Source organism: Callorhinus ursinus, unplaced genomic scaffold (assembly GCF_003265705.2).
Source record: "Callorhinus ursinus isolate GAN/ISIS: 27379988/994484 unplaced genomic scaffold, GSC_fseal_2.0 scaffold8, whole genome shotgun sequence".
In the NCBI taxonomy this organism is placed as follows: Eukaryota; Metazoa; Chordata; class Mammalia; order Carnivora; family Otariidae; genus Callorhinus; species Callorhinus ursinus.
Genome location: NW_027397070.1, coordinates 68548117 through 68575609, shown reverse-complemented (window position 1 = coordinate 68575609; position 27493 = coordinate 68548117). Strand labels below are relative to the sequence as shown.

At 46.2% G+C, this 27493-nt stretch overlaps 1 protein-coding gene across 1 annotated transcript in view; it reads right to left on the bottom strand.

The window, feature by feature from the left end:
- The window catches only part of EVL (Enah/Vasp-like), a 146368-nt gene extending 134290 nt beyond the window's left edge, over nt 1-12078 (bottom strand). Inside the window, exon 1 of the mRNA XM_073895872.1 lies at nt 11847-12078. Within this exon, the coding sequence (XP_073751973.1) occupies nt 11847-11851 (5 nt within the window). The 5' untranslated portion in view covers nt 11852-12078. The remainder of the gene's footprint in view (nt 1-11846) is intronic.
- Between the last annotated feature and the right edge of the window lie 15415 nt (nt 12079-27493).

Here is a 27493-nt window from a genome sequence, read left to right as displayed (position 1 = left end):
CTAGAAAAACACAGGCGAAGGCAACCTGGAAGGATAGGAAACTTTGCAGCAATGGCTGAAAATCAAGAAGCAACGCACCAAGAGATGAAAACAATGAAATCTATTTCCTTTCTATTTAGTAATAATATTCACAAAACCACATGCATGAAGCACCTCTTCTGCATGATTTCCGCTCCTCCTGCCTCACCGGTTCTGATTCCAGCCACCACTGAAGTGACCAGTCTTGCTCAGGCTCCGACCTGCTTCCCTGTCCCTGCTCCAAGGGTGCCATGGGAGCCCTCTCAGGGCCACCGGGGAACACCTCCACGTGCAGGGCAATCAATGTCAATCCTCTGTCAAAGGCAGACAGTGGCTGATGGGTGTATGCTTCTCCCTTTCTCCCCACAAATAGGAGTCCTGCGCAATGAAGTTATCATCAGTCGGCGGCTTAGAGCAATGGCCTGATCAGGACCGAATGCCCATGTTCGCTCTTCCTCCTTCTGTTGCACTGCCCTCCCCTCATTCCAGCTCCCAGAGGGAACACTCCCTCGAAAGCTCCTCTCACGTGGGCCTTTGTCTCAGATACAGCCCTCTGGGGAACCCAGTTAAAATACCAGGGATGTGATGCACTATTTTCTTCTAACGCATATAAAAATACTTAATTATTAATACTTAAAAAGCACTCATCAGGAGAAGCGGCATAACTCCCTACTCCTTAAGTGTGGCCTGTGAACAGTAACTTTCTTAAAAAGGGGACTAAGAGACTAACTTTGCAAGGATGATACCTGACAAACACTACATTAGCCAGGTGATTGCGGTCAATATCAACAGCTATAAGCCATGTTGCTAGTATGTACCCTCTATATGATGTGAGGAAATGGCACCTTATCTCTGTGATCTCCCCCCCTAACTTAAACCCCACTCTAACCCTGAGAAAAACATGAGACAAATTCCAACAGAGGGGCATCCTACAATAACCTAACCAGTACTCCTTAGAACAAGTCAAGGTCATCAAAAATAAGGAAAGTCTGGAAAAGTATCAAAGCCAAGAGGAGTTTAAGGAGATACAACAATGAAATGTACTGTGGTGTCCCAGATGGGACCCTGGAACAGAAAATGGACACAAGGTATAAGCAAGGAAACTTGAATGAACTATGGACTTTAGTTAATAAGAATGTATCGATATTGGCACATTACGTGTAACAAATGTTCCTTAAATGTAAGATGTTAATACCAGGGGAAATTACACAATTTATATGTGTGCAGCGTATATGGGAACTCTCTGTACTATCTGCTCAATTTTTCTGTAAACTTAAAATTGTTCTAAAATATAAATTCTATTAATAGAAAGAGAAAAACAGAGTTTAAGAAAGCATTCCTCCACCTCTGGCAATGGGATATGCACTTTGGGAGAACATTCACAAGTGATTCCCAGGCATGGTAAAGTTTGAGAAACATCCAGGACACCAAAAGTTACAGTACATAATGTCCTTAGGAGGAAATAACAGGAAAAACAATCCATCCACACATCAACAAACAAATCCTGTCCCACAGCACCAGTATGGGAACAATGGACTAAAGCACTGTCACTGCCGTAATGCAGTAAATCATTATTCACATAATGAAACAGCTCTCATTTGGATGCCAGCTTCCACAGTTTGGGGTGGATGCCTGGAATGTTGTACTTGGAAGGACCCAGGTCAAGGTGGAATGAATGTCATGATTTACTACCCATTTTAGGTATAGGAGGCAGCATCAATATTTATGAAGTATTTACCAAGTGCCAGGCACAGTGCTAGCTCTAGGGATCTAATAGAGATCGAAACAGGCATGATCCTTCTTGAAGCATAGGAGGAAAAATGTAAGTAATTACAAATACAGAGAGTTACGGAAGAGGGCGTATGGGATGCTATAGAGAGGCAAGTAACAGGGAAGGGCCCTCAGGGGAGGGGTCAAGGATTGACTCCTGGAGGAAGTGACATTTAAACTAAAGATCTGAAGGCTTGGAATGTAGAAGGTGAACGGAAAAGGAAGTACACTTTGGTCAACTGGTGAATTAGTCCACCAGATCTTTTCTTACTTAGGATCCTTTGAGAGAGCATAGAGAAGAAAAGATCAGAGCAATAGAAACAGCTCCACAAAGAGAGCCCAGAGGAAGGCAGGAGTCAGAGAATGTTTACGGGGGCTAAAAGCATTTAGGGAAGGAGTCTAGGTCAAGTCTATCACAAGGAAGAAAGGACTGGAGGAGGTGTGTAAGAGGCTTCCAAAACCAAGCTCTGGTCCATTGTCTCTAAGATACTCAGAAAACGTCTTTAGAGCCCCACAAAGGCATGTCTGTGTTACTACAGCACACCAGCACACATCAGCTCATGCTGCCCTTTCCGCCATGGCTTCCGTGAACTTCACAGCTAAATGTGCTCAACCGCAGGAACTATTTTTTTTTTTTAAGATTTTATTTATTTATTTGAGAGAGAGAGAGAGTGTGTACACGAGCAAGCTGGGGGGAGGGGCAGAGGAAGAGAGAGAAGGAGACTCCCCAATGAGCAGGGAGCCAGATGTGGGGCTTGATCCCAGGACCGTGGGATCATGACCGAAGCCAAAGGCAGACACTTAACCTACTGACCCACCCAGGCGCCCCACAATAACTATTTCTTAAAGTAAATGTTCTGGTACAATGATCTCTTCTCCCCCCAAATAGCCTGCCTCCTTTTTGTCTTTATTTTAACAGCTCTCCTTTGTATCTTTTACAGATAATCATTTTTAGAAACTGAAGCATTAGTATCAACTATGGCTTCTAAACCAAAAACTTACTACTTATGGTAGATAAGTGATATAGTGAGTGACAAAGGGCAGAATATCTGAATTCAGAATTGTTCCAGATTTTTCAGGGTTTATCTTCCTTGTAGACATAACAAATTGGGGTGGGGGAGGTAGATAACTAACCTTTATTGAACACCACAGGCTAAGAACTTCTTATGCATTCTCAACTGATCATCACAAAACCCTGTGCAGGAAGTGGAATTATCCTCAGTACACGTGAGAAAAATGGAGGCTCATAAAGGTTAGGTAATTTGCTCAGTCAGGTAAGGAGTGGCTCTGGAGCAGGATCAGGTCTGACTCTAAAACCCAGGCTGCTTAGAAAACAGGGGGCAAAATGTGGCATAACACAACAGTTTTTTAGAAAGTTTGTTCACACTCCGACATTAACTCCAAACTGAGGAGAAAATGTCCTTCACACAGCCTTAAAGACAAAGACAGGCAGTCCACCTTCATACCAGCAGCTATAGAGGAATCGGGAACAGGGCTCCCCCCACTGGTGAGCTCGTGGAACCACACCACTTACTTCTTTCTCTAGTCCTTTGTTTTTGGGGGAAACCTCCAAGTTGACAGGATTAAACTTCCTTTTACTAACTTCATCTCTTTCTTTCTCTCTTCTCTGTTTAAAATTAACATTCTGATAATGTTTATCAAGAGGCTTTAACATGTTTATACCCTTTGATGCCAGTAATAATACCATTTTACTAATTTATCTTAAGGAGATAATCAAAGATGTACCCTAAGAATTATATGCACAGCCATTAACCACTGTGTTATTTACAATGATGAAACCCTAAAAGCAAGTTAGCGGTCCCAAAATTGGCGTGCTGATAAATAAATTATGGCATATCATATAATAGATATTATTCACCTATTTAAAATATTTTCAAGGACTATTTAATAAGGGGGTAATACATATATGTTAAATGTAAAATGTCCAACACAAATACACCGTACAATATCAATTTTGTGAAAAATGTTCCCTTACACATGTAAAGGAACTACAGTCCATGTTTAACGTGGTTTTCCCTAAACAGTAGGATCAATGCTGATTTGTATTGTCTTCTCTACCTTCCTATGTTTTCAAATTCTCTGCATGCAATATATATCACATTTAAATCAGGAAAAAGTTATTTTTCTAAAAAGTGAGAGAAAATTTCCACTAGAAATTGTTTCTACGGTGATCTCCTTTTGGGCTAGGAAAGAGAAAACTTAGAGTTGTTTGCTGAGGGGGCCATTGCCCTTCCCACCCCCTACCGTGATGTCAGCTGCAGGTGCTCTTCATATTACTTTAGCACTTATGATATTTCCATTTAACAACTCAGAGCCATTAAGCTTACAGTCTACTGCAAAGTTCAAACTTAGGTAGTATATAGATTCCTTTAAAGGGAAACTGATTTATTTTCATGCAGTTTACTTATGTACAATTACAAATCTAAGGTTAAATTTATTATGTTTATAAAACTAGATACAAACAAAACTACCAAACCAGCAAATTCAAAATGACGGTACTTTAACAAAAGGATGATTTTGCTCATATTAAAAATCATCATCAACCCACAACTACATAGTCAATTAATCTGTGACAAGGCAGGAATGAATATGCAAAGGAAAAAGTCTCTTCAAAAAATAGTGTTGGGAAAACTGGACAGCAACATGCCAAAGAATGAACCTGGACTACTTTCTTACACCATACACAAAAATATATTCAAAATAGTAGCACCTGGGTGGTTCACCTGGTTAAGTGTCCAACTCTTGGTTTTGGCTCCTTTCATGATCTCAGGGTCGTGAGATCGAGCCCCGGTCAGGCGATCAGCCTCCATCCTCTTCGAGGAGTCTGCTTAAGACTCTCTCTCCCTCTCCCCCTGCTCCTCCCCCCACCCCCGTGCACATGCACGCTCTCTCTTTCACAAATAAATAAATCTTTAAAAAAAAATTCAAAATGGATTAAAGATCTAAATGTGAGACATGAAACCATTAAAATCCTAGAGGAGAACACAGGCAGCAACCTCTTTGACATTGGCCGCGGCAACTTCTTTCTAGACACATCTCTGGAAGCAAGGGAAACAAAAGCAAAAATGAACTAGTGGGACTTTATCAAAATAAAAAGCTGCTCAGTGAAGGAAACAATAAAATTAAAGGGATCCTGTGGAATGCGAGAAGATATTTGCAAATGACATATCTGATAAAGGGTTAGTATTCAAAATATATAAAGAATTTATACAACTCAAAAAAACCCACAGGTAATCCAATTAGCAAACAGGCAGAAGACACGAATAGATATTTTCCCAAACAAGACATACACATGGCCAACAGACACATGAAAAGATGTTCAATATCACTCATCATCAGGGAAATGCAAATCAAAACTACAATGAGGTATCACCTCACACCTGTCAGAATAGCTAAAATCAACAACACAAGAAACACATGTTGGTTAGAATGTAGAGAAAGGGGAACTCTCATGCACCACTGGTGGGAAGGCAAACTGGTGCAGCCACTCTGGAAAACAGTATGGAGGTTTCTCAAAGAGTTAAAAATAGAGCTACCCTATGATCCAGCAATTACACTACTAGATATTTACACAAAGAATACAAAAATACTAATTCAAAGGGAGACATGCACCCTGATGTTTATAGCAGCATTATCTACAATAGCCAAAGTATGGAAAGAGGCCAAATGTTCATCGACTGATGAATGGATAAAGATGTGTGTGTGTGTGTGTGTGTGTGTGTTTGTGTACACACACAAATAAATATATACAATGGAATATTACTCAGCCATAAGAAAGAATGAAATCCTGGCATTTGCAATGACGTGGATAGAGTATTATGCTAAGTGAAATAAGTCAGAGAAAGACAAACACCATATGATTTCACTCACAGAATTTAAGAAATAAACCAAAAAGGAGCAAAAGGGAAAAAAAAAAAGAGAGGGAGGCAACCCAAGAAACAAGCTCTTAACGACAGAGAACAAACTGGTGGTTACTGGGGGTGGGGGTGGGGTGGGCAGGAGGGTGGGTGAAACAGGTGATGGGGATGAAGGACTGCACGTGTTGTGATGAGCACGGGGTGTTGTATGCAAGTGTTGAATCACTAAATCGTACACCTGAAACTAATACTACACTGTACGTTAACTGGAATTCAAATAAAAATTTAAAATAAAATACAATAAATGCCACTATGATTCATGGTGACTTCTTTTCACCAGCTTGGGAAATCGCCAGCATAAGCTACTAGAACCATTTCCACATATGCCTCATACAAAGAACATTGGAATATTGCTGGCTTGAATGAGTATTTCCTCAAACACTCTGAAATAGGTTTCTAAACTGCTCTGTATTGTTCAACAAATTAATGACATTAAAACTTTCATTAAAAGTAAAACTCGGGGTGCCTGGGTGGCTCAGTTGGTTGCGAGTCCAACTCCTGATTTCAGCTCAGGTCATGATCTCAGGGTCCTGAGATTGAGCCCCGTGTTGGGCTCTGCACTCAGCACGGGGTCTGCTTGTCTCTCTCCCTCTGCTCATCTCCCCACTCGCATGCTCTCTTTCTCTAAAATAAATAAATAAAATTGTAAAAAAAAAAAAAGTAAAACTCAAAATTAAAAAAAAAAAATCATCGTCTGCAAGGTCAATAAAGCAGTAGCACCAGCCTAAAAACAGGCAGACAGAACAACAAGAGAGAGCCTAGGAAGATACACAGAAACCCCACAACTCTATAGCTGGTCTCCCTCATATGACTTCTAATGACTCCCTTCATGACTTGGGAGAAAGGCTTGTCTGTCCCCATTCTGCAGCACAAGGTTCAGAAATGTACTTGGACCCACATGTGTTGGCTAGTACAGGCTCACGATGATAAATAAGGACTGTGTTTGTGCCTGTGTATCTCATCCTGTGCCCTGTAATCGCACTGCATTCTGTATAACTCCAAGATTGATAAAATGCTCTTGGCCCAGATGAGGTGGTTCCCTGGCACAAAACCAGACTTGCAGGATGCTGGACCGGCCATGTCTTACATACACACGGCTGGCCCAGTTGGGGGCAGGTAACTGATCTGAAGACTGGGGGGTGATCATCATTCAGATGTTACTGGCTGCAACCATGCACCCTTGAGGACAATTCTGAGATCCGGATGTCTGTATCACCATCTAACTTAGGAAATGTTCCTGATATCTCTGCCATGTGTCTACTGATACACTCAAGTATCTGATCAGCAATTTTGAAGAAAAATGTAATTTTGATCTTCACCTCATATTCCAGACAATTTGAAGGATGACTTTTTTACATTTTATATATAAAACAACTTAATACTTATCAAACTTCTAGAAGAACGCTATCTTAAACATAAAAAATGACAGGAAAATCACAAAGAAAAAGACTTCATGACATAAAAATCTTAACCTTCTATATATCAAATCTTTAAAAGATAAAAGGCAGATAAGGAAAATGTTCAGAGAAAAGACTGTTCCCAACAGATAAATGACTAAAGCATATAAACAGAAATACACTATTCCATGGGGGGGGGGTTGGTTTTTAAGCGAAAAAGTAAGTAAAAAAGGATGTAAAAAAAGGATTTAGTAGATGTCTGTAAATCATTTAAGGATGGGGACTATTTGGGAGGGGAGGTCTGGTTCTTTTCACCTCCTTACCCACCTAATCCAGCATCAGGCACCAGTAAGCCCTCAAAAAATGATTTTTCAAGGAAGACATGAAAATATGTAAGGTCTGTTAGGAAAAAGGAAGAATTCAGGCAATAGTCTATAAAATAAAGAAAAACTCAGATACAGCCTTAATTATCTGAGGAGTTTGATTCAACAGGACTTTTTTCCTAAAACATGTGAAAAATATGTGCCTCAAATATTCAGTTTATTCATGAGAATGCATCTTGAGCCCTATGCCTTTCTTAGACACTCCTTAAAATGGATGGTTTGGAAACTACCTTGCAGACCTTTATGAACAGGTCACATCTCTATACTCCCATGAGAGTATCTAGCAAGAAAAATAAGGTGTTATTTTCATTGAAATAACTTGGGATTGAACAGAAAGCAAAATATTTTTCATGGATAAACCAAGTTGCTTATAAATATCCCAATCAAATGAGCTGACAACAGAGATAATGAATATACTCCTTTGACTAATTTAGGTCCTTGTGCAAAAGCCAAGTACTTGAGGTACATGTCAATATACATGCACTGGTGCTTAACTATAAACAGTCTGTGACAGAGAACCATGGTAAACTGTCAGGAGCATTTTAAAAAATCTGTGTAAAAAACAGACAGCTTAAAGAAAAAGAATAACTGAATGGCTCACTTTGGAAAAGCCATGTACAGACTTGCATTTCTGCAGTCATGCCATTTTATCTGATCCAAAAGAATAGAATATGAGAATGCTATTGTGCTATTGTTGATCAAAAGATTAAATGTTCTTTTCAAGAGGACCAGATAAAGAGTAATTTTTAACAAATAAACAAGAAAATCAAAACAGGAGAAAGAAATATAGAAAAAAGAGAGGAAAGCATCTGCTTCCAATATCCTTTGCATCACAGTAATGACCTGCACTAAACTGCCATTTTTTCAACTAATTAAATATTAAGGGAAAATACAGATTTATTTTTGAGATTATCTTGATTCTAAGAGCATTTCACAAACTGAGACGATCTAACATAGTTGACATAACACAAGAAAGTAGCTGCTATTATTCTCCAGTTTCTGTAGCCTGCTACCTTAAATCTCCTGCAGAATTGAATACTGACTCAAACTGCCCCTAACGTGCATGTATGAGGGGCTTTTACTGCCAGCAACCATGGATTAAGTAAATCAGAACAATCTTCAACCGAAGAGAACTAGAAAAGCAGGGAAAGAATATAATAAATATCTGCATGGAGGCCTGGAGGAGGAAGAAACATCAGAGAGTCAGGAAATTGAGCTCAGTATTCAGAGCTACTTTTCCATGGGGGTGTTTGCCAATTCCAAAGGGAATGATAAAAGTTTGGTGTTGGCTTAGGGAGGAAAGGTGCTGGTGAAAAGCTGAACCCTGGGAGTAAAGGTGGATCAAACAGGCTGGCCCTCACAGGGACTGCAGCTCAGTTTAGAAATAGCTTGATCCCCGAGACTGTGCTGAAGTGACTCCAGATCCCAAGCACCCCATTCGCCTGACAAAAGCAAATGTGAATTATTTCTGGCAGAGGAAAACATCATCTTAGATCTCAATTTCTACAAAATAATTGTGCAAATTCAATGGCAAGCACAAATTAAAAAAAAAAAAAGCTACGCACATAAAGAGACAAGACAAAATGAGTGAAAGCCAAGAGAAAACAGACACCGGAAAAGACTCACAAATAGTGCCACAATCAGACAAACTTTAAGATAATTATGCATACCATATTCAAGGAGATAAAAGACAAGATTGATAATTTTGGCAGATAATGGCAAACTATAAAAAGAAAACCAAATGGAAATTAAAGAATCAAAAAATATATAACTGAAATGAAAAACCCAACTGAAGCAAGCCCAGCTGGCTCAGTGGGTAGAGCATGTGACTCTTGATCTTAAGCTTATGAGTTTGAGCCCCATCTTGGGTGTTAAAAAAACAAAAAACAAACAAACAAAAAAACACAAAGGGGCATGTGGGTGGCTCAGTCAGTTAAGCATCTGACTTCAGCTCAGGTCCTAACCTTGGGGTCCTGGGATAAAGCCCCGCATGGGGCTCCTTGCTCAGTGGGGGGAGGCTGCTTCTCCCTCTGCCTCTGCCTCTCCCCCTAGCTTGTGCGCTCTCTCCCTCACTCACTCATTCTCTCTCAAATGAACAAATAAAATCTTAAAAAAACCCCACAAAAAACCCACCCTCAATTGATGGTTTAACAGATCATTTATAGCAGAAGAAAGAGAGATAAGTGAGGAGATACCCAGAATGAAGGACAGAGAGACAAACAGAAAACACAGAAGATTAAGAGACAAAATCCAATGAATGATCTAACATATGTAACTGGAGTCCCAGACAGAAAGGTGAGATAGAACAGGGCGGAAGCCATATCTGATGTACTAATGGATGATGACTTCCAAAACTAATGAAAGACGTAAGGCCACAGATCCAAGAAGCCCTAAGCACTGCAGTTATAAGTTAAAAAAAAAAAAAAAAAAAAATCCCAACAGGGACAGCATAGAAAAATTGCTGAAAACCAAAGACAAAGAGAACATTTTAAAAGCATCCAGAGAAAAAGACTACTTTCAAGAAAACGACAGACTGACAAGGGGCTTCTCAAAAGAAGCAATCCAAGTCAGAGATAACGAAGTATCTTTAAAATGCTTAAAGAAAACAATGGCAAACCAAGAATTCTGTAAGTCCCTAAAAGGTCCTTCACAGTGGAGGAAAATGTTCTAAAATTAGATTGTGGTAATGGTTGGAGAACTCTGTGAAAACACTAAAAACCACTGAATTGTATACTTTAAATGAGTACATTTTATGCTGTGTGAATTGTGTCTCAATTAAGCTATTGGTTTTTTTTTAATGCCATGTAAATAATGACATTGGCAAACACACTGTTAAGAAATCTGTCACCCCAGACCTGCACTAAAGGAACGCTAAAGGGTATTCTTCAGGTGAAAAGAAATGGCCCCAAATGGAAGTCTGGAAGGTGACAAAGAAGGCACTGAAGAACTACGGGGGAAAGATGACCTTTTTGATATCAGTGCTGAATAAATGGTGTTTGGTAAAAGTGAAACGTAACCCCCTTTTCCACAAAAAAAGTTACACACACACAAATACACAAAGTTACACAAAAAACAAATCCAAGTGGACTGTGGATCTTAATTTGAACCGCAAAACAGTTAAGATTTCCACAAGGTGTTATAAGAAACAATCTTCTTGACTTCGGAATAGAACTACAAATTAGACATGTAAACCCCAAAGAAAACTGGGCAAAACATCTGAACAGGCACTTAGTAAAAGAGGCTACCAAATAAACAGGACCTCGTCAGTCTGCAAGAAAGTTCAATTTAAAACCACCATGGGCTACCACTTCACACTCAGCGGGATGGCTAAAATTTAAGACTGACAATACCAAGTGCTGACAAGGATGTGGAGCACAGGAACTCTCATACACTTGCTGGAAGGAGTATAAATAGCTCAAATACTTTGGAAACTTGGTATTATCTCTTAAATTTGAAGACCCCTATCTTTCCTATAAGATACGCCTATCTTTCCACCTAGAAATTCCACTTCCAGGTATATACCCAACAGAAATGAGTGCACCGGGTGACATCTAAGTGTATTCACGATAGCCAAAAGGCAGAAACAATTCAAACGTCTACCAACAGTGGAACGGACAAATTGTGGTATATTCATACAATGGAATACTACAGATCGATAAGAAAATGGATGAACCTCAAAAACAACTTGAGTGAAGGAAGGCAGACACAAAAAAACATTTATTGTATTGTTTCGTTTATGTCAAGTTCACAAAACAAGCAAGATGAAACCACAGGCACCGCAGGTGCAACGGGCGATTCGTTTAGAAGGTAAAGTTACGAAGAAAAGGCAAGGAGGCGATTATCCCCGACAAGTCAGGGTCGGGTTACCTCTGGAGAAGGAATTCCGGGCTCGTGGGCGCCGGCGGTGCTGTATTTCTCGGCCGGACACCCAGCAGAGCCCTGGCTGGGGGATAAATCGGGGAGGGCTGGTTTGGGGTCCTGCACTGGTTTGGGGACCCCGGCGCGCGAGAAGCCAGAGAAAGGGGGCGAGAGAGGCGAGCGGGTGAGGGCAACCGCCTCACCCAGGCAGCCGAAGCGGGGCTCGCAGCGCGGCCGGGGGCCGGGGGCCGGGGGCGGGGGGCGGGGGGGCCGCCCAGCGGGGCCGCCGGGGAGGCGAGGCCGAGCGGCCGCGGCCCGGCGCCGCCACACCTGCCCGCGGGCCCGGCTCCCCGCCCCACGGGTGCCCCCCACCGCCTCCACCCGCCGTCCTCGACGCCCCCACGCCGCTCCCGAGGCTCTCCCGCCAACGCCCCCGCGCCGCCCAACCCGTCCTCTCCCGCTGCGCCGCTCGCCGGACTCACCTCATTGTCGCTGCCGCGGCGGGCGCGCGGGGCCGGGGGCGCGGCGCGGGGCGCGGGGCGTTAGCGGGGGAGCCGGCCCCGGGCGCGGCGGCTCCGCGTCTCGCTGGGCTTCGGGGGGCAGCGGGGGCGCATCTTCTTGGGGCGGGCGTCCGGGCCGCTAGCTGCGGGGACGGGCTGCCGCGACGGCGTCTGACAGCTGGGCCCCGGCCCCTGCCATCTTGGCGGGCGCGTGCCCGGGCCGGCGTGTGAGCGCGCCGCCGGGGGCAGGGCGGGCGGCGGAGGGGAAGGGGCGAGCGCGTGCCCGCCTTGACTCGGGGCGCCGGCCCCGGCGGGCGCGGGCGGCGCGGGGACCGCCGAAGGGGAGGCGGGGAGCGCGCGCGGGCGAGCTCCGCCGCCAGCCGGGACTGAGGGGGCGTCCCTCCGCCCGCCGAGGGGAGTGCGCGCGCGTGCGTCCCTCCGCCCCCGGCCTCCGAGGGGAATGCGCGCGCAGCGGCCCGAGCCCGACACAAAAGGCGCGGGGCCCCGCCGCCCGCGCCTCCGGGAGCGCTGAGCCAGGGGCTGCAAGGGGTGGGGCGGAGCTGCGAGGGGCGGGGCTTCTTGGGAAGGACGACCCGCGAGGGACGGGCCGGAGCTTCGGGGACCAGGCTGTGGGGACTGGGCTTCCTGGGAAGGACGAGCCGCGGGGGGAGGGGCTTAGGACAGTGGGCGACCGGAGAGGGGTGGAGCCGTGAGGGTGAGGTGGAGTCGTGGGCGGGGCGGGGCGCTAGTCCGGCACGTGGAGCGCAGAGCCCGTTCCCCGCGCGGGGCGCCCCCCGGTATCCAACAAGGGTACTTAGGGCGCGGGCGTCGGTGCGCGTGGGCCAGAGGATTCCCCTTCCCCTTGCGGTGCTCCGCACCTGCTCGGCCGCAGGGGCAGGCGGGATCCAGGCATGTCGAGGTCACCGACCAGTGAGTCCTCTTTTTGTAAATAGCCGGGTCTGGGACCTTGAGTCGCAGCTTTGGGGTTATATCAACACGTGGAGGACCTCCCCTAGCCCAACGAGAGCCTCATCAGGCGCCCCAAAACCAAGGCTGTGAACAATCGCAGCACAAAGTAGGTGCTCCAGGTTTTCACTGGTTGTTAAATCCCCATCCTTCCAAAGGTTAGCGATCTTCATTGCTGGCTAGAAACCTTCCGGGATCCCACTCCCCACGTCTAAGTGGACGCAGATCGCCGTGCTTTCTCAGTATTGCCGCTGATGCTCCCTCTCCTGTCTATCATCGAAATCATAGCTACCTTCTTAAAAATTGAGTCAAAACAAGAGCATATTAAGGGTTTGGCAAAGTTTGGAATTTAAGAAGGCGGGGAAGGGTCGCTATTTTACTCCTAGCCCAGATGAAGAGGCTCTGTGAGTTATGTGGTTTTGCCCAAGATACGGCAAATGGTGGAGCCAGTTCTCAAGCCCGGGTTTCTCTGACTCAGAATCCCAGTGCCCATTCATTCTGGTTTGCTACAGTTGAATGTAGTTCTTCCTGGTTGCAGGGTGGGTCTCTAGGTGCTTCTTCCCCTCCGTATCCCCTGCCTCTCCTTCACCATCCACTTGTCATGAGTTCCTTCGTGACCAATTGTCACATGTTCCCTTTCTTTCTGTTTGAGCTGGAGTCTTCAAACTCAAAAGAGTACATTGGTCCCCTATAGCCCTGTTAGCAGGTCCAGAGGGTTTCCGTTCCTTCTCGCCTTATTTGTCCCTCTCTTCCCAGGGTCAGGGTTGGCTCTCTGCTACAGAAGAGACTTGTTAGACACTAAAAATTACCAAAATGGACAATCTCCAGGGCACTTGGAGACAGGCAGGTATGTTCTGTGGAGGCAGTGTTACCCTTGGTCGGTGCGTTTCTGACTGTGGAAGAACACCCCTGCCCCTGGGATATTGGCCTGTTTGTTCTCAACTTGGGTTATTGGAGCTTGTGGCCCACTCTGACCTCCCCGCTGCCTTGGAGTCTGATAAGTTACTATCCTGTAACTGGAAAAGGGTCACTGGGCCATGTTGGTAGCGGATTTAATATAGAACATTAGCACCAAAGGTGTGAGACATACACCCCCTGTCAACCTTTCCTGCTAACTACCAATATCCTGGAACAATAAAGACAGGAGGACCGGAGAATATTGATGCTGGAAGGGACCTGCAAAACCTTCTGTTGGTAGGAGATGGGGGTTGGAACACCAAGAAAGTGAAGGGGGTCCAACATCACTCAGTGAATTCACAAAGTCAGCTGTCGGGCTCCTGGCAAGATCACTTCTTGGATCCGGTGTTTGATCCTCAGAGGGCGTCATGAGCAGCAGGAGGAGCTGGGGAGGACAGGTAGGGACCACTTGTGCCCTAAGCCGAGCCCTGCTTCTCCATGAATGGGTGTTGGTCTTGCCCACCCAGCCCAGGATGCTTAGGAAGGAGAGCTCCACGTGTTGCTGCTCCACCAGCAGCGTAGACCTCGCTGAGCCTCCCTTTCTCACCCCACAGGTGGGACTCCTACATCCTTGTTGGCACTGCCGAGGAACAGCACACGTAGGCTCCTGCAAAGTCTTCCCACCCTTCCCCAGGAGCCAAACTCTTGTCTCTCCTTACCCTCTCCCTTAGCCGTGCATTTTTGAAACCAGTCTACTTAGCATGTTTCTCATTGACTGAAAAAGCCTTTATTCCTTAAAAGTACACGAATTCATGTTTTACATTCTTCAGATAAAAAGAACATTAACATTATTTTTGACATGTATGGCCCCCAAATGATTTGTCTCTGGAGGTCACCCTTCCTCGGACTTGAAAAGATTGCTCACCAAAGTCAGTGACTTTATAACGTGTGATGTGTGTGGGTCAGCTGAGAGGCCCTCCTGGACTGGTTTTCCCATTTGTGGGGGAGGCAGGAAACAGAGGCTTTCTGCTGTTAGCCCAGGCTAGTCATAGAGCCAGAGACACGTAATAGAGCCAGGAAGTCCTCAAAGGTATCTGTCTAACCTCCTGTCCAGAGGGAGAGAGTAAGGCCCAGAGAAGTCACACAGGCCAGCAGATGAAGAGCCAGATGAACACACGTTCCTGCTGACCCCCGTTTCAACACTGCCTACATTATCCCCTGCTCTCACCTTGTTTCTTGAAGCTTTTCCCGCCTGGGGTCACGGTTGAGGAACCAGCCCTGTGGGCCATCTTCTCTCTCTCTCTCTCTCTCTCGGTGTTGCTAAAACAAACCACACTCACCCCAAATAATCAAAAGAAACACAGTTGCTTTCGATGATTCACCAATGAGACCATGTCTGGTTTATATTAACAGCAGAAGTCAATTACTAATTAATGCCAGAACCCAAAGCAAAGACATGCTTCTCTGAAGTGAAGACGACAGATGTCTCAGAGACCTTGGGGACCACCTGTGACACTGCGTCTTTCTTTGAAAATCCTCATTCACACCATTCACCTCATTGACCAACTCACTCATTACCAACAGTGTTTTCCTTAAATATAACACAGTTTGTTTTCAATCATTCATTCATCCAAGGTTTGTTGAGCACCTACATGTCTCTGCCTCGCTGGTGCCCAGCAGCCTCTGTCTACTTGGCAAACCATCTTCAATCCCCACCCACATGTCACCTCTCTCCCAGAACCCTGAGCACCCTCCTCCCCCCAAGGCTGCAGGCACCATCCTCCATACTGCTTGGGGGCTTGGGGCTCGGCGCCATCACGCTTTCACCATCCCATATTGGGATGGTCTTTTTGACCTGCTGACTCCCCCGCTAGACTGTGAACTTCACGAGGGCAGTAGGCAGGTCTTATTCCTCTTTGACCCCACCTCTGTTACAGCACAGAAGTGAGGAGACCCTGCTGACTCTTTGCCCTCATCCGAGCAGTGCCTGCAGGGGGTTGGGGGGGAGCAAGCCTACAAGCATTACATTTTGGAAACCCAAGCTCCTGCTTGTGCTCTTGTTTCATCCAGCAGGAAACAGAAATTACTTCTGGCCCATTTTGCCTTCCCCACAGCCAAGGATGGTCTGTGGCTCACAGCTGGAGCTTCTCTTTTGACTCTACCTCTCAGGCTCCTGGGCTCAAAAAGTAACTCTCCTTAAGACCATGTTTCACCCGCTTTGAAAGCTCAGGAAGAGGCAACTCTTGGGAGAGGGGCCTGTGGTGGTAATACCGGGTTAGGGTTAGGGTTAGGGTTAGGGTTAGGGTTAGGGTTAGGGTTAGGGTTAGGGTTAACTCCAGTTTCCTGCTGAGTGTCTCAAAGGCCTGGGCCAACTGAGGGAAGCTTAGCCTAATGTATGTATGTTGGGGGGCTAGAGGGGAGGACCATGAGTACCCTTCTGGCAGAGGGCAACTTCTTAGTGCCACTCTTTGCAATGGGAGAAGCAGACTGAGGACCCAGGTTGGAGGAGGCCTATGTTTTTGGAGGAGGCTGGAGCCAAATCCTGCCATCCCATGCTGCCTGAGTGTTCCCACTTAATTAAGTTCAGAAAACTGAGCCAAGGGCATCCCTTAGGCCACCCTAGCCAGCAATCCAGGAGAGAGCTGCTGATCCCTTTCCTGGGAGCCACAGGGCCTTTGGGAAAGAATGCCCCACCCAGCCCCACCCTAGGGAGGCCCAACCTCCCTTGGGCCTTCCCAGCCCTGGAGACCAGGTCTCAGCCTTGGGGTGTCCACTGTCATCCCTGGGGAAGGAACTCCCTGGCCACTCCTCCCTCTCAGCTGTCTAACACCTGCTTAGAGATCCTGACAGCCAGGCCTTTGTGGGGCTGAGGGGACCTGCCTACAATGGGGCTGGGAGGCCTGGGCCTCTGAGCACACATTTTAGGGGACTTGAGAAATTTGAAGTCTTCGATCCCCTCACATGATGTTCTACAAGCTGAGCAGTCAGCAGATGGCATGTCTAATGGAGGGAATGATAGAGAAGTTACAGGAAGAGTCAAGAAGATCTTGCATGAGAGCAATATGACAACAAAAAGTAATTCTTAGGAATAGAAACATTTCAAAATGGAAAAAATTAATTAGAGGTAGTAAAAATGGAAAAGACACTGATCTAGAACTAGTGTTGGCACACTTTTCCTACAAAGGACAAGATAATAAATATTTTTGGCTTTTTGCAGGTCATTCAGTCTTTGTCATATCTACTCCACTTGGCCATTGTAGCTTCAAACAGCCATAGACAATCCATGAATGAATGGATATGATGGCGTCCCAATAACACTTTATTTATAAAAACAGGTGGCAGGCTGGATTGGGCCTGCAGGCCCTAGTTTGTTGACTCAGGCCCTAGGAGATCAAACGAAAAAACTTTCACAAAGCAGACAGAGTACAAAAGGAAGAAATGGAAATTATCATTGACAAAATAAAACACATAAATGATAGATTCAAGAGACCTGACTTCTCAATAGTAAAAATTCCAAAAGGAATGGAAGGAAGAGAAGCCATAATTGAGGACACAATAGAGTTTTTAAGTCAAAAGAGCGCATCAGAAGCCTGAATGCTTTTTTCTAAGGCCAGGAACAACACAAGGTTATCTACTCTCCCCCCTGCTTTTCAATATTGTCCTGGAGGTAATTAGGCAATGAGGGGGTGGAAAGGCATTCCATTGAAAAGAAAGAAGTAAAACTATCTCTATTTGCAGGTGACATGATCTTGTGTATAGCAAATCTTAAGGAATCCACTAAAAAATTATTAAAACCAACAATTGAGTTCAGTAAGGTTGCAGGATGCAAGATCAATATCCAAAAAATCAATTGTATTTCTATATACTTGCTATGAACAATTTGAAAATGAAATTAAGAAAACAATCCTACTTCAATAACATAAAAAAATAAAATATTTAGGAATAAACTTGATAAAAGAAGTGTAAGATATACACCGAAAACTACAAAATGTTACTAAAGGACATTAAAGAAGACCTGAATAAATGGAAAGACATCCCATGTTCATGGATTGGAAGACTTAGTATTGTGAAGATGGCAATAGTCCCCAAACTGGTCTACAGATTCAGTGCAATCTCTCTCAAAATCCCCCCTTTTTTTCAGAAATTAGCAACCTGATTCTAAAATTCATTTGGAAATGCAAAAGACCTAGAACAGCTAAGACAATGTTGAGGAAGAACAAAGTTGGAGGATTCATATTACCTGATTTCAAAATTTACAGCAAAGCTATAGTAATCAAGTACAGTACTGGCTAATGGAGATGGATGGATATACATATAGATGGATGGATGGATGGAATAGAATAAAGAGTCCAGAAATAAACCCTTACATTTATGTGTAGTTGATTTTTTTTTAATTTTTAAAGATTTTTATTTATTGATTTGAGAGAGAGAGAAAGCACATGAGACAGGGGGAGGGTCAGAGGGAGAAGCAGACTCCCTGCTGAGCAGGGAGCCTGATGTGGGACTCGATCCAGGGACTCCAGGATCATGACCTGAGCCCAAGGCAGTTGCTTAACCAACTGAGCCATCCAGGCACCCTGTGTAGTTGATTTTTAACAAGGGTGACAAGATAATTCAGTGGAGGAAAGAGGAGTCTTCAATAAATTGTGCTGGAACAACAAGAAATCCCCTGGCAAAAGAAAGAAGTTTAATACTTCACATCATATGAAACAATTACCTTAAAATGGTTCATAGCCCTACATGGAAGAGCCCAAACTATAAAACTCTTAGAAGAAAACATATGTGTAAATCTTTCTAACGTTAGGTTAGGCAGTTTTTCTAGATATGATACCAATAAAAAAGTACAACAACCAAAGAAAAAACAGATACATTGGATTTCATCAATATTAAAAACTTTTGCTTCGGATAATACCATTAAAGTCAAAAGACAACCCACAGAATGGGAGACAATATTTGCAAATCGTATCTCTGAAGAAGGCCTTGTATCTAGAATATATAATGAACTCTTTCAACTCAATAATCTAAATACAAATAAGCCAAGTAAAAGGTGGGCAAAGGATCTGAATAGCTATGTCTCCAAAGATCTACCAGTGGCCAATAAGCATATGAAAAGATGCTCAATATCCTTAGCTATCAGGGAAATGCAAATAAAAACAGCAATGAGATACCCCTTCACTCCCACTAGGATGGCTATAAATAAAAAATAATAATGATAAAGTAAAATAAAAATGGAAATTAAGTAAAGTTGGCGATGTGGAGAAATTGGAATCCCTCATACATTCTAGTGGGATTGTAAAATGGTGCAACCACTTTGGAAAACAGATTGACACCTCTTCAAACTATTCAACGCAGAGCTACAACATAACCCGGTAAATTCACTCCGAGGTATATATATGCCCCCAAAAAATGAAAACATATGTCCGCACAATAACTTGTACGTAAATGTTCATAGCAGCGTTATTCATAATAACCAAAAAGCGGAAACAATCCAGCTGCCCTGGATTATATTCATACATATCATCCAACTGATGAGCAGATAAACAAAATGTGGTCTATCATTAGATAGATATCCATATACAATGGAATATTATTTGGCAATAGAAAGCTAGGCAGTACCATTTCATGCTACAATATCAATGAACCTTGCAAATATGATGCTAAGTGAAAGAAACCAGCCACAAAAGGCCACATATCATAGGAGTCAATTTATAGGAAATGTCCAGAAAAGGTAAATCTGCAGAGGCAGAAGGCAATCAGCAGTCGCCAGGGGCTAGGGGGGCAGGGTGCATCTTGGGAATAACTACCTGTTATGGATTGGCCTGTGTTCTCCCGAAATTCACATGTTGAAGCCCCACCCGCAGTACCTCAGAATGTATTTGGAGATAGGAATTATAAAGAGGTAATTAAGTTAAAATGAGGCCTTTAGTGTGGGCCCGAATCCAATCTGACTGATGTCCTTATAAGGAAAAGAGATTAGGACACCCAGAGAGATGCCAGAACAGAGAAAAGGCCATGTGAGGACACCTCAAGAAGGTGGCCATCTGCACGCCACAGGGAGAGGCCTCCGTAGAAACCAATCCTGCTGGCACGTGGCTCTTGGACTTCCAGCCCCCAGACCTGTGAGTAGATAAATGTCTGTTGTTTTAGATCCCCCCTCCACCACCACTCCCCACCGCCCCCGGCCTGGGATGCTTTTCTCTCACAGCCCTAGGAAATAAATACACTGCCAGGGGTGTATGGGGTTTCTTTTGGGGTGATGCAAATATTCTAAAATTACAGAGTGGTGATGGTTGCATAGCTCTGCGAATATACTAAAAACCACTGAATAGCATTCCTGAAGTGGGTGAATTGCATGGGATGTGAATTATATCTCAATAAAGCTGTTTGGAAAAAGAGAGCTCACCAGGTGTTTGGGAGGATTAGTGTAGAAAGACACACATTTAGACACAATCTGGTAGAAATGCCTGTTTTTCTCTCCCACGCGGATGAGGTCCTCAGCCAGAAAGGATTTTAGGCCTGCAGTTCCCTTTTCTCAGGGATCTGCAAACTTCTAGTTTCAAATTGCAGACAAGAAGCCAAATAACTAGTCCGAGTCTCTCTTTACGTGGTGTATTAGCTTCCTATTGCTGCCATATAGATGACCAAACCTCGCCGGCTTCAAACAACACATATACATTCTCTTACAGTTCTGGGGGTCGGAAGCCTGACTCGAATCTCACTGGGCTGAAATCTAGGTGTCCGCGGGGCTGTGTTTCGGGGGAGAATCTGTTCCTTGCCTTTTCCAGCTTTTAGAGGCTTCCTGCATTCCTTGGCTCGTGGCCCCTCAGTAAGGGCCATCTGCGATTATATTGGGCACACCTGGGCAATCCATGGTACTCTCCCTATTTTAAGGCCAGCTGATTAGCAAACTTAATTCTACCTGCAAACTTAATTCCCCCTTGGCCATGAAACCTACATATTCATGGGTTCCAGAGATCAGGAATGGACATTTTAGGGTGGCCTGAGTGTGTGCATTCCACACACAGGCGATCTGTTTTTTCTCCCAGAAGCTGAAAGGGGTTTCTTATTGTCCTTGGAGTTTGGAAAGTTCACTGGAGTCCAGGGATACCCCTACATAACCATAAAAAATATAATAAATTTTAGCTTGGAAATGTAAAAATACTCTTCTAGATAACTTTTAACTGAAAGAAGAAATCAGTATGAAAACTGTAAATTAATGAAAATGAGAAAACTTCATAGCAACACCTATGGCATACAGCAGAAGCATACCTTACATGTTTTTATTACACAACAGAGAGCATACGTACGTGACGCACTCAGCTTAAAACACAACAAAATGTATTAAAAATTATGAGGAGGGAACTAATCAAGATGAAAACTGAAAATAATGAATTAGAAACATAAATACTGAGAAATGAAAGTAAAATCCACTTCTTCAAGAGGAGAGGAAATGGGAAAACCCGCAAAGACTAAGAAGTAAAAGGCAGGAAAACAAAAGTACAGAGCACTAGGCGTGAGAAGGAATTTAAAATTGCAGGGTGAGCAAGAATAAAATAATTGCATCACTTTGCAGTGCATATAACTGTCGGGTCATTGTGTTGTACACTCCACATTAATATAACATCAGATGTCAGCTACCCTTCCATAAGAAAATAATTACAAGAGAATATTACTGAGGTTTTATTTCAATAAATTTGAGAATCTACATGAAATGGATGATTTTCTTAAGAAACAAATCGGGAGAAATGCTGGTAATGGGAGAACCTAAATGGGACTGAACGCTAAAACCACGCTGGTGTCCGGGGCGCCTGGATGACGAGCGCTGGGGATACCAGTTCTGCACTGTGATTGTGAACGGCCGCTGAGCTGGCTCCCAGCAAGACAGCGGGTGGAGAGTCATCCTGGACGGGGCTAGGTGTGGGGCAGGTGGACCCTGCTCTGCCACTGCTCACTGCGTGGCCCTTGCTGGGCGTGGGTGTCCTCCAGGGCTGGATTCTGGACGGGGGACTTTGGAGCCCCCCGTGGGAGCTGGAGGTGGTGGAGGCAGCGTGGGGAGGAAAGAGGAGGTGGGTGGCATGTTCAGGGAGGTGGACCAGGTGGGGGGTTTGGACATAGGATGAGTGTTTCTGGTCACCTCCACCCTCTGACTGCTACTGCCAAAGCAGGGGTATTCTCAATCACGTCATAGGGTGGATTTTCCTGTAAGATTTCATCCTAAGAAAGCTGTTGCTCCCCACAGTTTGAAAACCAGGTGATTCCCCCAACCCCCGGGGCTGCTTTCAGCCTTGACCCTTTCCCAGCATCCGCTTGCTTTGATAACCGTCTGGTCTCTTAGAATTGTAAAGATGTTCATCATTTAGTTCCCAGACAGAGATGGGTATGAGTGTGTGCGTGCATGTGTGTGTGTGCATGTGCGTGTGTTTTTCTTCTTAAAAAAAAACAAAACAAAACACCGCTTCCTTTGGAACATGATTTAAACTTGCTTTTCCCAAATGACCAAGAACTAGGCTAGCGCGCAGGGGCTGATGGGCGGCGAGGCAGGCAGCCAGTTTCCGCATGCACGCCCGACTTTCTCCTCTCAGAAGGATGAGGTTTACAGCCTTTAGGTAAAAATAGCTTTGTGCGGCTTTTGCCAGGAAGACATTTAGAAACGGAGGGAGGACTCGTTTGCTAAAAAAAGAAAAAGGCTCCCAAATTGCTACCATAATTTTGGAATTCACTTCTGCAAAAACGTATCAAGGGTCATAAAGATGTTTTTGCTCTCAAATTCAGTAATTGCCCTTCTGGGATTTTGCCCTGGAGAAGCAAGTCTAAGAGAAAGGCTCCGTGGACAAGCTGTTCTCCTCAGTGTCGTTTGCAATAGTAAATCACTGGAAGCAGGAAAAGACACTCAGGGTTAAGGGCAACGGTTTAGGAATCTAATCCAAATCCAGATGCTCCCCCTTGCTGCCCATGGCTCCATCGATCTGTGCCTCCACCTAACACTGTCTGGTAACGTGTCCGTACCAGGCCCTGTGCTAAGAAAGACGAGGGTACATGACGCTGAGTGTTTATGCCTCAGGGAGCTTACAGTGGAAAGGGTGCAGGCAGTAGACTCCACTTACAACTCAGTGTGATAAGAGAAGGATCCATGGGAGGGATCAGAACCCAAAATAGGCACTCCAGGAAGGCTTCCTGGAAGAAGTGACTTGTGAGCTGTCTTATGAAAGTTACAGCAGTTGGGAGCGCCTGGGTGGCTCAGTCGGCTGAACGTCTGCCTTCGGCTCAGGTCATGATCCTGGAGATCCATGATTGAGCCCCACGTCGGGCTCCCTGCTCAGTGGGGAGTCCGCTTCTCCCTCTCCCTCTGCTCCTCCCCCTGTGGGGAATCTGCTCCTCCCCCTGCTTGTGCTCTCTCTCTCTCTCTCTCTCTCAAATAAATAAATAAATAAAATTTAAAAAAAAAGAAAATTACGGTGGTTGGGCAGGAAAAATGGGAGGAAGAACTTGGGGGCAGAGAGCGTGTGTCAGGACCAGGTGGCGCTGTGATGTGGGGACAGAGAGAAGCTCAGCCATGGAAGCAGAGGGAGATGGTGTTGCAGAGGAATCAGGAAACCAGGGAACAGGTCCTGTTTGCGGTGTGGGGAGCTTTTTCTTAAGAGCCCTGGAAGGATTTTAAGCAAGAGAGTGATGCCTTTAGAAAACTCGCCCCGACTGCCCTGTGGGGTGAGGCCGGTGTGGCTGCAGGCGGGTCGGCAGTGATGCCATCAGCCCGGGCAGAGCAGGGCGGGTGGGAGGAGATGGGCACATGAGGATCGCTCCTGGAGTCTTGGAGAGAGAGGCAGAGTGGTGCAGTGGTTGGGTATGAACTCTGAAACGGGACTGCATGGGTTCAAATCCCAGCTTACTCGCTGTGTAGCCCTTAGCAAGCTAACTAACCTCTCTGTTTTAGTTTCCTCATTGGGGAAGGAGGATCCCCATGACAGGGTTGTTGGGAGTACTGCGGGGTCCCCCTGTGTGAGGCGCACCCAGTGGTGACCGGCACGGGGTAAGTGATGCTGTTGGTGTTGGTGCTGCTGATCCGGGCAGTGAGTCAGAGACAGGGGTCTGGAGGGATGTGTGCATTGCTGGCTTGGGCTGCTGGGAGCTGGGAATACAGGGTTTGGGGAAGGAAGTGGGTAAATTTGGTTTGGGGCATGAGATCGAGGCACTCGTGGCTGAGCAGATGGACAAGTGGGTGAAGCTAAGGAAACGGACGTAGAGATGCGGATCTGGGCCTCATCTGCGTTGGAGAGGCGGCAGATCCTGGGAGCTGATGTGGTGGCCCATGGGAAGGGGCCCTGGCGGAGCCCAGAGCACCGGGGACAAAGGCCCTCAGTGAGGGTGGCCTTGTTTTTCTTGTCCTCATCACCATCATCAGTGTGGGAGGACTGCACAGTCGCAGCAGCCTGTTACACAACCAATGGGAATTATTTATAACAAGTCTGTAATGACAATGGAAAATGCTTATAAAGGTGCAAGAGAAAAGCAACATAAAGCATTGTCTATGCACTCTGTTTACAGAAGCACATCCAGAAATGTACACAAAGAAAAAAATACAGGAAGAAGATGCACCAATAACCTAGTAGTGCTACTTCTAGGTGGTGGGAATATGACAGGACATCCTGAATTTGCTATAGAAGTATGTCTTTTCATTTAAAAATACAGTGGACTTCATTTTATTTATTTATTTTTTAAAGATTTTACTTATTTATTTGACACAGAGAGAGAGAGTGAGTGCACAAGCAGGGGGAGCGGCAGAGGGAGAGGGAGAGGGAGAAGCAGACTCCCCGCCAAGCAGGGAGCCCGACACAAGGGCTCGATCCCAGGGCCCTGAGATCATGACCTGAGCTGAAGGCAGACGCTTAACCGACTGGGCCACCCAGGCGCCCCTAAAGTTCATTTTTATAAAAGGAAACAAACTAGGGCAGTGAGGGGCTGTCCCTGCCAAGGTCACAGTGACCTTGGGCAAAACTCTGTTTCACAAGGCCTTTGGTTTCTGTGTCTACAAGAGAAAGGGTCTGGCTGAACAAAACAGTGTTTCTTCCCCACGTGTGCTCCCAGGGACTTTGCCTTGCAGAAAGCCTCCCCCAGATGGCCACAAGGCTTGGGTCCTCACTCTACCACTTAAATCTCTGTTCAAAGGCCACTTTACTGAGTGCTCAGGCTCAAGTAGCCTCCATCACCCCTGACCCCTCCTGGGATCGAGCCCCACATTGGGCTCCCTGCTCCTCGGGGACCCTGCTTCTCCCTCTGCTGGTGTGCTCTCTCTCTCTGTCAAATAAATAAAAATAAAATCTTAGGGATGCCTGGGTGGCTCAGTCGGTCAAGTGTCTATCTTCAGCTCAGGTCATGATCCCACGGTCCTGGGATCGAGTCCCACATCCGGCTCTCTGCTCCGCGGAGAGCCGGCTTCTCCCTCTCCCTGCTGCTCTCCCTGCTTGTGTGCTCTCTCCCTGCTAAATAAATAGATAAAATCTTTAAAAAAAAGTCTTAAAAAAAAAAAGGAGCAAGATCCTCCCTTGTCTGGGGGGCTTGTTCCAATGCCCCCAGATGTTCTTCTTTGGACCCTGACAGTCTCCAGCAGCTGATATTATACATCAGGGAGGCTGAGTGCTCTAGAGGGAGGTGCACAGAGCTGAGAGAAACTGTCCAGGAACTCCAGAATAACAGAAAAGCCCCCTTGCGCCTTGTCGCCAATCTGGCCTTGAAGCCCTAGTTCCTAGCAGGAACGGGGAGGGGGGGCGAGGAGGAAGTGGAGAATTGTTTGGCATCTGGGTTCCCTTTCACTTCTCTGTTATATTAAGCTTCTGCATGACTAACCTTCTCCCACAGTGTTTCCCAAGATGGTATGCCATGGAACATCGATCCTGGCCAATAATCAGCATCGTGGGAGCGGAAGTGCCCAGTGCTCGAGTATGGGAAATGTCAGTGTAAACAGGCTTCTTTATTATAGAATTTCCAAAGTGTGAAAGAGGCAACCTGCGCTCGAGTCTCTACCCACAACACACCATATATAGTATGGGGCATTTCTAAAGTCATTCGGAGACCCTGCATGAGCAACTTCTCGAACAGCGCTCTGCACAGAGTCAGTTTGAGAACGTTGGCTCTGGCGTGGAACACGGCTCGGGAGACCTGGGAGTTTCACCCTTGGCTCAGCAGCCTGGGGCAAGCACCTCTATCCTTCTAACACTCTGTCTCTTCATCGTCAAAGGTGGGGGGCGAGTGATCCTACCTCTCAGAGCTGCTGTGCAGACGCCTTTTGGCCAGGTAGCAGGAACTCCACTGGTGCCACAGCCCAGGGTAGAGACGGGGCAGAATCTGAGAAGCGGAGCAGGTGCGTGCCCTCGAAAACCAGTGGTCCCCCTCCCAGGCAGCGATGCCAAACTCCTGCTCAGATGCACAAAGAAACTGCAAGAATCCTGACGGCGGCAGTTTGTGTCACCAGATGCTGAACTGACATTTCAGTCCAGGAGCCAAGATCCAATGGGCGTGACCGTCCAGAGGTGCTGCTGGACCAGGGGCAGAATTTACCAAGGACGATCCCAAGAGACCTCTTAGCCTCCCTCATCCATGGTATGGGTATAAAAAAGTGTCAGGAAGTAGAATTTTAAAAAAGTATTTGTAAGGGGGATTTCTTTGGGGCCAAGTTGAGCTGTTGATTCCAGCCCCCTTTCTCCCAAGAGGGAGGGGTGGGGTTGCTCCTCTCTCACCCCAAGCCTCTGGAGAGCTCGGCGTGTGTCCCCTGCGATTGGTGGGTTGATGTTTGGCTGAAAATCTAAAGGCAGGGGGTGGTTCTCAGCCACATGTCCAGAGAAGGCTGTGTGGGGGAGGAAGGAGCCTCCCTCCACTGGTGGGGGGGGCGGGGCACAGAGGTTTCATCTGAACGCGGTAGAAAGCCTGGAGTGTGTGTGGGGGGGTCATCTGGGAGCCTGTCCACAGGGCCTCCTGGAGGGCGGGGGGACTCCTACCGAAATATCACTGGGGATCGACCCTGCTGCGCTCAGGGGCTGCCGGGGCGGGCAGAACCTCATAGAACATCCTTATTCAGTAGAAGGGGACTGAAGGTGAGACCATCTGCAATGTTGGGGCTCCCCAAGAACCTCCCGAAAGCCCCCTCAGGAGGGTCGCTTGAAACACCTGCCCCATCCAGTGAGTGGAAGTCCGTCGGAGTCACAGAAGCATTTTCCTTGCTCTGGCCTCACTCTCCCAGCTTACAGAGGTCAGAACCCGGTTGGTTATTGGAGCGCGAGCAAGAGAAGCCGGCTCTGTTTTCTGCCACAAGGTGGCGCACCTGCAGCCAGCGGAGCCCCGGGTGGGGGCGGAGGGGGGGAGGTTAGGTTTAAAGCTAGTGTTGAGGCTCACCTTCTGAGTCTTCATCTCACAGGTGCTACGACAGCTGCTTTGCTATAAGTCCAAATGACCAAATTTGTTGCTAACTCATCCACATTCTGAGCTCAGGCAAAATCTGTGTTCACGAGCCCCCAACCTCACCCCTCCCTTAGGCTTCCTGAGGGCAGGGTGCTCTTGTAACCAAAGATAGCAGGAAAGTATGTATGCCACCCGGCAGCCCTCCCAGGTTCCGCCCCTCGGGGTGGTAGGAGTTTGTGCCCCATTCTTACTGAGACCCCCGCACGGGAGTGGAGGAGTCGAACTGGAACAGCTGGGACCCTCTGGGAGGGGCTGGAGCTCCTGCTCCCTACCTCTGGTCTCCATCTCACCTGGCAGCCAAGGTGGGAAGGATCCAG